Below are 13,257 nucleotides of genomic sequence, written 5' to 3' on the forward strand. Positions count from 1 at the left end.
GGCAGTGCTGGATTAACCTATAAGCAATATAAGCACGTGCTTAGGGCATCAAGTAAAGGAGGGCACCACAGAATGGTTTCTAGGTAAATTATTAAATCTAACAAAAAAATATAACTTAATCAAAATGTAATGAAAATGAGTAAGTTCTGTTTATAAAGCGAGAAATTGAAAATAAATAACTGACTAAAGAGATTGATTGCGTGCTATATGACGTAACAACGTTGCGTTGTTCTGTTTGTTCATAGATACTACATACACAAGATGGCAAGCGCATTGATGCTGAGTTGGCACGTAGCGCCGCTAGTGGTAGCGGTACAGTTTAGCGTTGTCTGTTCCTCCTGGCTACTGAGTAGATTGATTTAGATCGGTCGCAACTGTTTTAATTCGGCTATAAAATGTCAACCACTTCATCTGCCGCTTTTGTGAATCTTAATTTGTTTGAAACTAACCTTTATGAAGCATCAAAGACGTGTTTTATATCTTATATAAGTAATACTTAGAGAAAGTAATCACCCAGAATGAACTGATTTTAATCTTAGTCAAGAATTACAGCTCCACACTTGGAAAAAAATACTTTTGCTGCTGTTTCCTGTAATACTTAGTCAAGTTTTAGTTAGTGTTTGAACAGCAAGGAAAAAACGTTTTACATTTCATGACAGATCAGCAATACATGCAAGACACAACAAAACTGGATATTATCATATTACTGGACCTGCTGGTAATTTTTGTTTTATATTTATTTTTTACCATAAGATCTAAGGAAAGTAATCTTTGTATTGGAATACTAAGTAAATTCATTTCAGAGTTTGAAGACACAGCAACTCAGAGTAAGGATCAGTTTTAAAACAAGGTGGAAATTGACAAAAAATGGGAACACACCGACAGTGCAATTTTTGTGAAAATTACAGCTTACAAAGTATGCATAGTTTTTTTGGCATTCCCTTTAAACACACAAAATTATCCTTACTATTGCTAAACAAATTTAGTAAAATTAGATTTTTAGTCATTTTTGCTTCTCGCTTCTGCATGTTAACCTATGTGTGACAAAAACAGTAATATGCTATTTTGTTTATTACACAGAATGAGAAATGGAAGTAAACAATAAAAAAGCTCTTTAAATCAAACAGGATTTGGCCAGCATACAGAAGCAGCAAAACTTTCTGGGATCCCAGTGCAACTTGTATGATACCATCTACAGCATCTGTCACATCCACACTGCAAAAAGTGGTACACACTTACTATAATTTTTTAAAATAAGCACATTGGTTACATGTATATCCAGTACCTGACCCCAAGAAACTAATAATAATAATGTCTGGTTACTGACAGTTTTCAATATATTGATGATCATTACATTGTACTTATAACACCTCCAAGTAGTGGTGATGATGGCAGTAATGTAGTTTTTTAACCTTACATATATATGTGTAAAAATACGCTCAAGTTTATCTTACAGATTATTTAGAATGTTTTGTAAAAGCATCTTCTTGCTATTTGCAGGCTCCACGAAATGCTTGGAAAGTACATTTCCATTGGCTTGCTAGAATCCAACTTTGTGGCTTTAATTCAAACATTCAGCAATCTGAAACAACATAATTAATGACAGCATTGAACTTCGGGGCACCTGCAATACACTTTGTTTTGTGTAAATATCTTACCTCTTAATTCCACAATATCAAGGGGAAGACTTCATCAAATGGTTCATCAAGTCATGGAAATTTAGCTCTTTATTTTGTTGGAAATTTCCAGGGTTGACAAATGACACACTTCTTATAGATTGTTAATAACTTTTTTGCAGATTATCATTAGGGTGATTATTTTTTGATTTCTTTACAAAAAAATTCAAAATTTGTCAAATTTTGTAGAAAAGGTCAAAAATTGTCAAAATTGTTTACATAGTCAATTGAAAAACATATAGTCTAATTAGCAATATATACATTAAATAATCTTGTCCCATAAAAACCCAATCTATGTGCAACCCATGTTTTTCTTAAGCAAATCTGTGTATGGCACATTATGTGTAACATTACTTTATTAAAGTGCAGCATAGGTTTAACAATAGGCAACATAGGTTACCGTTAAACAATGTGCAACCTACAAGTTTAACAATATGACAAAATCTCTAAATCTGTCGGCAAACAACAAATTGACATAATTTCTTACATTGGTGGAAGAATTTTGAGAAAACTTTATCACCAAACCAATATTCAACTGAAAGATTTGTTTTAAATCCAATTTATATAACAATATTTTTCCATTAGTACACGTTGAAGGCAATTCATTAAGACACTGAGCAGTGGCAAGCTTCCTGCAAAATATCATGAGAGAAATCATGGTGGTTTATGGTCAGCTTGTTGCAGCCTTGTCAAACTTTTACAAGAAACACAGCAATTTTTAAACAGATGTTTTTCTAAAAATAGTAATTTAAACAGATAGGTAATATACAATAATTTTACATTGGGACTTTTTAGTTGATGCATTTTAATTGCAAAAACGACAACAATTTTAATCAGCACAAGATTATGCTAAACATAAAAATTTACATCTTCTTATCAGAAAAAAAGCAATTCTTGACAAAATAAAGAATGCTGCAAAACAACATGTAGAAAATATATTTGTCAGTTATTTCACAACTAAATGCACACAATTTAATAAGTTAAAAACTGATAATTTACGCAAAACGTCGTGAAAAAAATCTCTAATCCTCTCGCAAATGGAAATCTGTTTTAGGAATGTAGACTTTTTATTCACTGCAATGAAGAATTTGAAACAGTTTTAGTTGGTTATTACCGCGCTATAGTTGTTGTCACTGTATTATACTACATTACACGATACAATAAGCATAAAATTTGACTGAAACAAACTTTATTTAACTAAAGCTACACTAAGCTGTCTGCAAAATCTCGACAAGTGTACCGCTACCACTAGCGGCGCTTAGTGACAACTCAATATCTAATTTTTGGTTCACAGAGAAAACATAGAAATTTGCTTTATATCTTGGGTATGTAGTATCCAGTGGCGGCTCGTGCCTAAAATTTGTGGGGGTGCTGCCCCCACAAATTTTAGCCTTTACTGAACATATATAAGTTTTAGTAATACAAATCTTGATTAGCAACTCCGTTGTGACGTAATTTTTGTTACGCATTAATGTACACGAGTGTAAACAGCAGAAGGCATCATTTGTGTATTTTGTTTACTTGCACAGCGACGGGCCAAACACAATAACGTTCAGTGATAATGTGAAAAACAAAAACACACGTGGCACAGACTCGAAACGAAGCGGTTGTAAATACGGTAAAACACAACAGGAATATGGAAAAAAAGTAATAGAAACAATAGATATAAATGAGTTTTTCAGTTCAACAACAAAAATTGTCATGTTTCATTTAAGTAAATTTAGTCACAGTCAGCGTTTTTAACATATTCTATGACACTTCACAGATTATTGTCACACAAAAAAACTAGCCATACAGCTTTTTTATTGGTATCATAACTAACAAATTTAACAACCACATTACATTGGTTTCAGAACTTGTTCATTTAAACATCTTTCTTGAATTTTTGTTTACAGACTATTAATTGTATTTTAGTTTCTTAACTGCTATAATTGCTGCTTGCTGGCAAATAGCTTATAATTCCTTTTTTAAGTGCAAAACGCCTTCAAGCTTTAAAATTTACAACACTCTCACTTAAATTTAAACCATATTATTAAATCTTGTGCTTCCTTTTTCCAACAAAAATGAATCATGAAGTTATAGTTTGGGCATGATAATTGATAGCTTCTTCCTTAATCCCAAATGATAACTAAGAAACTGTTTTTCTATTTAGTACTAGCACTGCAAGTGCAAGTCTTTTGGAAATATTGGTGTTCCTCAGAAAAATTGGCATCTTTTTCAGTGTTAAAAAGAACTGTTTTGCCTTTGAAGGAATCATGGAAACAGCAAAAAGGATTTTTCATCCTAATAATTTAACTTGTCAAAACATCATCTCTAGATTAATTATTTTCAAGGTAATCATGAACATCAGCAGAAACATTTTCATTTCAGTAACTAGCTTTTCTTTGTCAACAATAGGATATGCTTGGTGGCCACTACTATCTTGTCTGTAAAATGTTCATTCTTAAGAAACACTTCCTGTGAAGCAATTTAGCAGCTACTGTTTAGACCAGCGGTTCTCAACCTTTTTTCTTTCGTGGCCCATTTTCATTGCTCAAAAATTCTGTGGCCCAGTAAATTTTTATGAAAGAAAAAAACAACTATAAAATAGGTTCAGAAAAAAGCAGAACATATTTCAAACAGATTATAAGTTCATAATAACTTAATGCAAAAAAATTCATAAAACAGCACTTTCCCTTCTTTAATCAAGCACTTTCAGTTATGACCGAGTTGGACAATGGATATGCTGCTATCTGGCTTTCATGTAATCCCAAAGTAGTTTATTACATCATAAACATAAAGTGTTGCAGAAAAAGAACTTTATACCGTAAATAGTTAAATTCAAATTAATTTACATCCCTTCTCAATTTCTCCCCAAGCCATTTTTGTAAAACTGAGTGTAGCGACATAAATGAAAGTAAATTCTTAAAAACAGCTTTCTATTTGATTGGTCTGTGGCCCAATTAAAATGCTTCCATGACCCACTGGTTGAAAACCGCTGGTTTAGACAAACAGTACATGTCCATTATATCAATACACATGATTGCACTTGGTTGCAAATACTGTCCACATGGTGTGTTAAGAAATCCACACTTTAAATTGTCTTCACTCTTTTTTTTGTCTTCATTTCAAAATTCCTGTTGCTTCTGCAGTTGTTTGTTCTGCATTTGATATTGCCTGAATTTCAGTGAGGCATTTAACTTCACAGTCACAAATTTAATTTTTTTTGGTAGCATTAAGAACTAAAACTGAGTATTTCTTGTTGTTGCTTATTCCTGCATGACATTGGAGTAGCAGATGTTTTGTCCCATACTTTCATAAAACCTTTTAATTCAGTTATTTATTATAAAGGTTAGTTGTGACTTTTAAAGGTGTTAGATGACCTTTTTTTCTTTTTCAAAGTGTTAGATACCAGATTGGAAAGTTTTATTTTTGCGCGGAGGATATTTTTTTCGTCAAAATAATAGCGCGGATTTTTGCGCGGAATTACAATTTTCTGCGCGGATCGATAGACTTTTGATTCACAGGTGGATTAACCGATTAACGCAATTTGTATATAACGCCTGCAAGACTATCCAGCCGACAAAAAGAACAACTAAATAAAGCAATAAACACGACGAATCTTCAGTTTTGCTCTGTTGCGCACGCAGCTGTTCTGCTAGATTCCACAATTTTTCATTTTCATAACGATTCAAACATTTTGCTGATTTGTTTTGTGGGGATAGTTTTTGATTGCCAAACTGCTCTTAACTGTTTTTAATTATTTGTCATACAGAAAACATTATTTTGTGTAACTTGCCCTGCCGACAGTCACTTTAATAGTCAAACTACATCCTAAAAATACAGATAAATGTACTTTAAACGACTACGCTAGCGAAATAGAAATGTTATTTCAAGCGTGACGATCGGTAAGTTTCGATGTGCTTGACTGATTTACGTGGATTGTTCGCGAAATAAGGCTTGTGACGACATAGAACTTCATTGTGCGACGAAAATATAAAATTTTAAAGAAAGATTATTATAGTTACCTACGAGAGCTGTGCTAAGTTGCGCGGACAACATTTATTTGCGCGGATTACACGTAAAAAGCCACAATTTGCGCGGATTACAAGGGGAAATCCAAAATATTGCGCGGAGGATAAATCCTCCGCGCAGGCCATTCTTTCCAATCTGGGTTAGATACACTTATTTAATTTAATGATAACTGTAAAAACTGAAACCCACTTACAGTCATCTTAAAAAGTCACGACTAACAGTCAAACAATAAATTTAATGATAGCAAAATAATTATTTAACTGCACTCACTGTCGAACTTAAAAACACAGTACACGGGTTTGGCTTTGGAGTTCACTGACGCGAAGCAGACAACACAACTATAGCGCTACGTCACGGGAGGGGCTGCGCGAGCCACAGCCCCCTCTCGCCTATTTCGCCCGGCATGTAGCTTTTCCAAGTGCGCATGCGCACAACTGAAAACGTCATGAAACGTCACGAAACTGGAGCTGCAGCTCCGCCATAGATAACTTATTATTATTATTATTATTTGTTAAAAATTTTTTTTTAAATAATACAAAATTTTTATTAATTTTATTTTAATAAAATGCCGATTAATGCCATAAAAGTTATTCTTAGTATACACTGATCAAACATAAAAACTATATGTAAAGATTGTTTTGTATAACAACTTGGAATAGGAATGTCAAGTAAAAATACTGGGGGTGCTGCAGCTCCGCAGCCCCCTCGCACGAGCCGCCCCTGGTAGTATCTATGGTTTGTTAAAACCTAAAGAAGTCAAGACACTGAGGCAATGCTTATAGTTAATAGCATGCTGTTTGGAAACATATTCGCGTATGTGGCAAACGTAAATTAAACATGACGCAAAAAGGCAGCAAAGTTAGGCGTTTTTGTTTGAGTTATGGAGTATTTCTTAATTACTTAATTACTCTAAAAATATGTGAAGCTATACTAGGGTTGCCATATTTTATGATACACAATCCCTGACAAAATTTATCTCAATTGCGTTAACCCAGTGGTTCTCAAACTCTTTCATTACTTTTTCTAAACGGTCTCTTTGCCATTATTTCGAGGGCTCGCGGTACTTAAGCCTGATCGAATGTGTATTTCAGAAAAACGAAGGTTGATTGCATGATTAGCTATTTATGCAAAATTGCTCATAACAATGATCCTAATCTGACATCACAGACAAGACAAAAACAGTTCTGCGCGAACAATTGCATTTTGTTAGTTGTCATGCAATATAGCCTATTGTTTGGCAATGGAGACGGTCGATTCTCACTTTCATTTTGATTTAAACTTATTCAGTTGCACAAACTGCCGCCAAATAAGAATATAGAATTACTTCCACCTTTTCGCGGTCCCCGCAAAACTGCCTCATGGACCCCGGACCCTATAGTTTAAGAACCGCTGCGTTGATCATTTTCCGATCCGAACACTTCTATTGCGGAATAAATTTTGAATATTCGAAAGTCACATGGACGGCGACACGAAAAAAGGTATACTCTGATCCTTGCCAATTAACTTCTGCGTAGGCTTCTGTTTAGTTAAGTTTATTAGACTAAGCTCACTACTCTTACTATCGTTAAAACAATAAGCACATGTATCAGGGGTCGCCAAGCTTTACCACTCTAAAAACCGTTCGGACCAATTTCACATAGAAAAAAAATATATATATATGTCAACATCTGCATGATGGTGCCAAATAAAAAGAAAAGTCGTCAGAGATGCCGTTTTTTTGAAGAGGCAGCCACAATTTAAAGAAAATCGAACCAAATGAATTGAACTTTTGCGATCGTGTATAAGTGAACAAAAAAGAAAAAGATTTTACCAGTTCTGCACCGATTTCTACAATCCTTTGTTAAAAAAATCTAATGCACATGATGAACAGTAGCGTAAGCAACTACGGTAAATCACTATTTTGCTTGAATAGCCGTAAGAACATGGAAAATATAAATTCCGCCCAGTAACGACACCTAACGGCAAGGACAGTCTTTAGAATCGCTAAGCTCCAATCTTTCAGCCTTTTTGAGTTGGTGATCAACATGGTAAGTTATAAATCAGAGTAAATCGCCTGTTATTCATAAGGCACTGGTTTGTGCGTTTCTAAAATATACTCTTGAGATATACTAGATTTATTTGGCGATGCGATTGGTAAGGTTATAGTCGAGGCATTGCACGGTAAACTTTAACCTATGCGTTGTTGTGTAGGCTAAAATAAAGGCCAGAGAACTGAGAGGCAAATCCAAAGAGGATTTGTTGAAGCAACTCAATGATTTTAAGCAAGAACTGTCCACACTTCGTGTTGCTAAAGTTACTGGAGGAGCAGCTTCAAAACTCTCAAAAATGTGAGTAAAAGTGACACTGTGACACTATTAAAGTGTATGCTTAGTAATTGAAAATTAGCTTTCACTTTCAGGAAGTTTTTGGTGCCAGTTTTTTTGTGTGTGGTGTGAAGAGTTGGTTTAACAGAATAAGTTTGGTGATGTCATATGTTGTTTTTTTGGATTTTTTTGTGATGGAAATTGAAGGTGTATCTAAAATATACAGGATCGCTTGGTCCACCTTTTTATGACTTGGTACACCTTTGTATCCTTTGGTGCACCTTAATATTACTTGGTGCATCTTAATATAGCATGGTTCACATTTATATCGCTTGGTTCACCCTTATATCGCTTGGTTCACCCTTATATCGCATGATGCACCCTTATATCGCTTGATGCACCTTTATGTCGCCTGGTGCACCTTTATGTCGCTTGGTGCACCTTTATGTCGCTTGGTGCACGTATATTCCACTTGGTGCACCTTTATTTTTGGCCGGTGCAACTTTGTTTTGCTTGGTGCACCTGTACAATGCTACGCGCACCTTTACCTAGCGCAGTGGTTCTTAACCTTTTTATAACGGCCGAACCCCTACGATATTCTTCAGCCTTTGGTCGAACCCCAAAGTTACATCCTAGGTTTTTAACCCATTTTGTTTGGCGGGTCATAATTAGTTTTTGTTCAAACGTAGTGGCAACGGTTACTGTCTGTCATTTTGTTAAATTCTGACATCATAACCTAATACAAGCAACTTGTTTCATGATTGCTTTAATTCCGGAAATTTTTAGTTTTTACCAAGATGAAGCGTTGTATTTTTAGCATCTGTACACAAACATGAAAACATGAAGTAATAAGTTTTTGCTGCCAATAAAATTTTGTTGTTTTTCTGTTATGAACAACGCGAACAATGCTCTTTGTGACGTCAAAAAAAGAAAATAAAACCTTAGTGCAGGGTTGCACAACCATTTTGCTAGGATTGCCGCATCGCAGATTCTTATTTCACCAACGGCTGCCATTTACCTGCTTATTATGGGTCCCCTTCCCTGAAGGGTTTGTAACGCTCGTTTGGTCAAGAAAGAGTGCTTCAAATTTATTGAAATTTGGACGTATGTTAGATATTAATCCAAACTTGGTCCACCTGAAGTTTGACCCCAAATTACCCAGCGGTTCACCCACTGGCCCCCGTAACGTAAAATTTTTAACGCTGGTTTGTAATGCTGGTTTGGTAAAGAAAGAGTGCTTTAAATTTATTGAAATTTGGACATATGTTAGATATTAATCCAAACTTGGTCCACCTGAAGTTTGACCCCAAATTACCTAGCGGTTCACCCACAGGCCCCCGAAACGTAAATTTTTAACGCTGGTTTTTATCGCTCATGTGGTAAAGAAAGAGTGCTTTTAATTTATTTAAATTTGGACACATGTTAGTTATTAATCTGAACTTGATCCTCCAGAAGTTTGACCCCGATTGACCCAGCGGTTCACCCACAGGCCCCCGAAACGTAAATGTGTCTAACGCTCGTTTGGTCAAGAAAGACACTGTAGGCAGAAGTCCCAAGAGAGTAACTCATTGGTTTACGATAGCAGGAGGGCTCAACTTGACGTCGGACAGACGTTTCACGACACATCGTTTCGGTGATTAGAAATCAGCTGTTTTGCACAGCAATGCTATTTCGTTTTATTAAGTTATCACTCACATTTTCAGTTTTGGCAAAGGTTTCACACCTATGACGTGATTTAAACCTAATAAGCGTGCTTCGGTTTTGTATATGTCAAGCAAAACTTTGTTAATAAAAATAAAGATGAAAAAATAAACTTGACATTTTTGCAAGATAAATGTTTTTTTAAATGCTCGTTGTCAGGTTGGCCGCCGCATGACCACGGGTTACTTAAGGTCAACTAGTAGGTATCACTAACACAGTTCAGAACTTTCTTTCGTCATAACGTAGCGTTTTTTTGCAATCGATTTAGGAATCAATACTCAAGGCATGTATAAATTAGGTTAAACTGTGTTGTTGAACACCAAGGACTGCGTGCTATTGAAAACGGTGTCAAAAGGTCAGACAGTCGTTTGGCGTGTGCACCCTGAGAGGTTACTACAGGTCAATGGTACTCGTTTTGCGAAACAAAGTTAAATGAAAAACAATTTGCTATGTATACACTTGTAGCAAATTGCTTTTTAATTTAAAGTGTCTGTAACACAACTGTTACAGCTTTCTAGTAAAAAAAAATGATTTTTTTTTAAATTGTTTTTTTTGTTCTTTTTTAAAGTTTTTGTAATTATATGACAATAATAGTGCAAAAAGAATACGAACAAAATTTTTTTATTGTTGGGTTAATGCATTCTAAAAATTTGTCCTTAAAAATCTAAAAATCACCGCAACATTTGTTTACCGTAAATCCGCACAAACACGCGTGTGGGGACCCATTCGTTTTTGTTCACAAAAACAATCATATGTGTAGATCAAATGATGTGTATAGTAAATTGGTAAATATTGTATAGAATATATAAAATGGTAGTATATCAGAAAGCCACCATTCTAGTTTTTGTTTTGAAATACTTGGTTTATATCATGTATTTACCATCTGATAGCGCCCAAAATGCCCAGATCAATTTCTAGCTCAGTGCATAGATTGAGCTGCACAGCGAGGAGATCAGTCGTGTTTATGATGTCATAATCTATACTGTGATGTTTTGTTCGCATTGTTGGCACACAATATACGTACAAAAAGTCTGACACTTATGGTTGTTAGGCTTGCAATACTCTTTTTAGTATCATACAAACTGTTTAGAGCAGTCTAAAACACCCCTGCCTAAGTTTAACCTTCCAGTGTTTTGATATTGAGCAAATACAAATTGCCGCTTTTGAGCGACTACAGACCCTAAAGTTTGACAAAATTGAGTATTTGTATTGTACTTCAAAAATACCTTCGTCGAACCCCTGATTCGGCGTGGTCGAACCCCGGTTAAGAACAACTGACCTAGCGATATAAAGGTACGCCAAGTGGCATAAAGGTGCACCAAGCGATATAAGGATGAACCAAGTGATATATATGTGCACCAAGCGATATAAATGTTCACCAAGCGATAAAAGATTGAACCAAGCTATATAAATGTGCACCAAGCGATAAAAGATTGAACCAAGCGATATAAATGTGCACCAAGCAATATAAATATGAGCCAAGCGATATAAAGGTGCACCAGGTGTTATAAAGGTGCGCCAAGCTGTGTTAATAAGAAACCAAGTGATCCTGTATATTTTAGATGCACCCGGATATTGAAGAAAAACTAAGCCTTGCAAACTGCTGTAGGCCCACTGGTTAGAAAACGCTGGTTTAGCTTGTACTTGTTTGGTATAGTATAGCAACTTAGGGAGATTTACCAAAAACTAGTGGAAATTTTTGCTGAATTCCCAGAAGATTTGCATTTTTTCTCTGAATCAGGGTATTGCTGAGGACCACACTAAATAGCTTGACGGGACGGATCATGGCCCATGGGCTGCCTGTTGCACACCCCTGTGTTAAACCCTGTAGCACCAACATTTACCCCACTATCCCCCTATGTTGCTGGGCACCAGAAGCTGCAAGTTTCTGTGGTGTAATAGTGTTAAGAGGGCAACCAGACATACCATGCTTGTGTTTATGCCTTGCTTTGTGGATGTTTTTGCGCCATGACAGTAAGGGGCTTGTCAACAGCTGTTTGATGTCAGAAGCAACTGTTGTTGCTTACAACCCCTCTAGTGGTCAAAATTGTACACATGTTGTTCAGGTCATTGTGGTTTTATATTTAACTAGGGTGTAGAATCCCATCAGTTACCCCACTAGCCCCTCTTAAAATTAGGTGTAGGGAATATAGCAACAAATGTTTTAAATATGGTGATAGTGCATATGCAATAGCAAAATGTGCTAAGCCACCCTACTAGTTTAAAATGCTTATCAGTTGTTAAAATTGCAACTCGAATATTTATGGATCATTACAAACCACAAGATTAAGTTTTAAAAATATTTAAAAAAGGTTAAGTTTGGGAACCAGGGAACCACTGATCTGATGTGCACTATTTCGGTTTGATTTTTTCTGCAGTTGTAGCTGTGTTGTTTGCAAAATACTGGAGTACATATCTAACTTTCATGTGTGTGATAAAAATTGCATTACCAAAAGCCAGTAAGAGCTTTTTACTATTGTTTATAACTTAATGTTAACTACTGGTTATAAACATGTCTGTAATAAGATAGACAAAAACAGATAATCCATTGTTAAACAATACAGATGCCTTGTTCGCAAAAGCATTGCAAGGGTGTTGACCGTCATCAACCAAACCCAGAAGGACAATTTAAGAAAGCTGTTCAAGGTAAACTATAGAAACTTGTACACCTACTTATTTATTGTATTTTGTCAACATCTGACACTCATCTGCCATCACTGCTCAAATTTACTGGTTTGCCTGATACTTTGTGATGTATTATGTATGTACATAGATTTAACTTTAGAACTACCTAGGTTTGCAAACTGGTGCAAGGTGGCACTATCAAGGTAAAAAAACTGTTTATCTTTAAAAAATGTGGCACTGTATAGGCCAAAGATGTGAATTGTATAAAACAGCTAGCAACCATAAATTTTTGTCGCATCTCCAGGTCGATTAATTACTGTTTTTTAATTCCTTTTTAAACAGGGTAAAAAACGCAAGCCAAAGGATCTTCGACCTAAAAAGACCCGTGCTATCCGAAGACAACTGAGCAAACATGAGGCTGGTATCAGGTCTGCAAAGTTCCTTCGTAAACAGCGTGTTTATCCTGCAAGGGTTTATTCGATTCGGGCCTGAACAATAAAAAAACGTGCATTTACGATTGTGTGCACATACACATACTTTGACAGTGGTTTTGATGTCCAGTAATAGTGGTGCTGGTATTGGACGCCTTTTAGTGGTAGTTAGTTGCGACATGCGACTAAAAATTTTGTTTTGTTGTGGAAAACGTACATCTGAAACGCATTGGTGGTGTTTGTCAAGAACGACCTAACCAACGACTTGAATAGGCGAAAATGAGATGCAGTAGTATAAGCTTCCAATAGTCCCAGCCATAGGCGCCGAGTGGGCGGGGTGGCGCCGCCACCTTGGGTTTGTAAAGCACGGTGGCGGCCACCGTGGATATTTTGATTTGTTTGTAGCGGTATCGTACGAAACATGGTTAAATTTTGAACAATTTTGCTTAAACAAGCGTACTGGCAAAAAAGAAACGAAAGGTGCCAAAACTGCAACCTGTTGTGGTT

The 13,257-nt window shown here is 35.8% G+C and overlaps 1 protein-coding gene and 2 long non-coding RNA genes across 5 annotated transcripts; 2 read left to right on the forward strand and 1 right to left on the reverse strand.

Moving 5' to 3' along the window:
- The first annotated feature begins 191 nt into the window (after positions 1 to 191).
- LOC145205663 (uncharacterized) lies at positions 192 to 1,652 on the forward strand. Of its 3 annotated transcripts, none has more exons than XR_013853696.1 (4): positions 196 to 718; positions 804 to 916; positions 1,128 to 1,227; positions 1,501 to 1,652. It is a non-coding gene; the product is annotated as an uncharacterized LOC145205663 (long non-coding RNA). The 3 variants fall into 3 exon arrangements; XR_013853695.1 differs by having other exon boundaries at positions 201 to 718; positions 1,081 to 1,227; XR_013853694.1 differs by lacking the exon at positions 804 to 916 and having other exon boundaries at positions 192 to 718.
- Positions 1,054 to 2,432, reverse strand: LOC145205664 (uncharacterized). The gene is made up of 4 exons (XR_013853697.1): positions 2,164 to 2,432; positions 1,659 to 1,828; positions 1,455 to 1,582; positions 1,054 to 1,215 (listed from the first exon to the last, which is right to left on the reverse strand). It is a non-coding gene; the product is annotated as an uncharacterized LOC145205664 (long non-coding RNA).
- Positions 2,433 to 7,635: 5,203 nt separating this feature from the next.
- LOC145205665 (large ribosomal subunit protein uL29-like) lies at positions 7,636 to 12,833 on the forward strand. Its single transcript, XM_080078400.1, has 4 exons — positions 7,636 to 7,717; positions 7,881 to 8,017; positions 12,259 to 12,340; positions 12,662 to 12,833. The coding sequence occupies exons 1-4, from the start codon at positions 7,715 to 7,717 to the stop codon at positions 12,809 to 12,811; spliced, it is 372 nt and encodes a 123-aa protein (XP_079934526.1). The 5' UTR covers positions 7,636 to 7,714; the 3' UTR covers positions 12,812 to 12,833.
- The last annotated feature ends 424 nt before the right edge of the window (positions 12,834 to 13,257 follow it).

The sequence above is a fragment of the Phallusia mammillata genome, chromosome 8 (genome assembly GCF_965637545.1).
Source record: "Phallusia mammillata chromosome 8, kaPhaMamm4.hap1.1, whole genome shotgun sequence".
Taxonomy (NCBI): Eukaryota; Metazoa; Chordata; class Ascidiacea; order Phlebobranchia; family Ascidiidae; genus Phallusia; species Phallusia mammillata.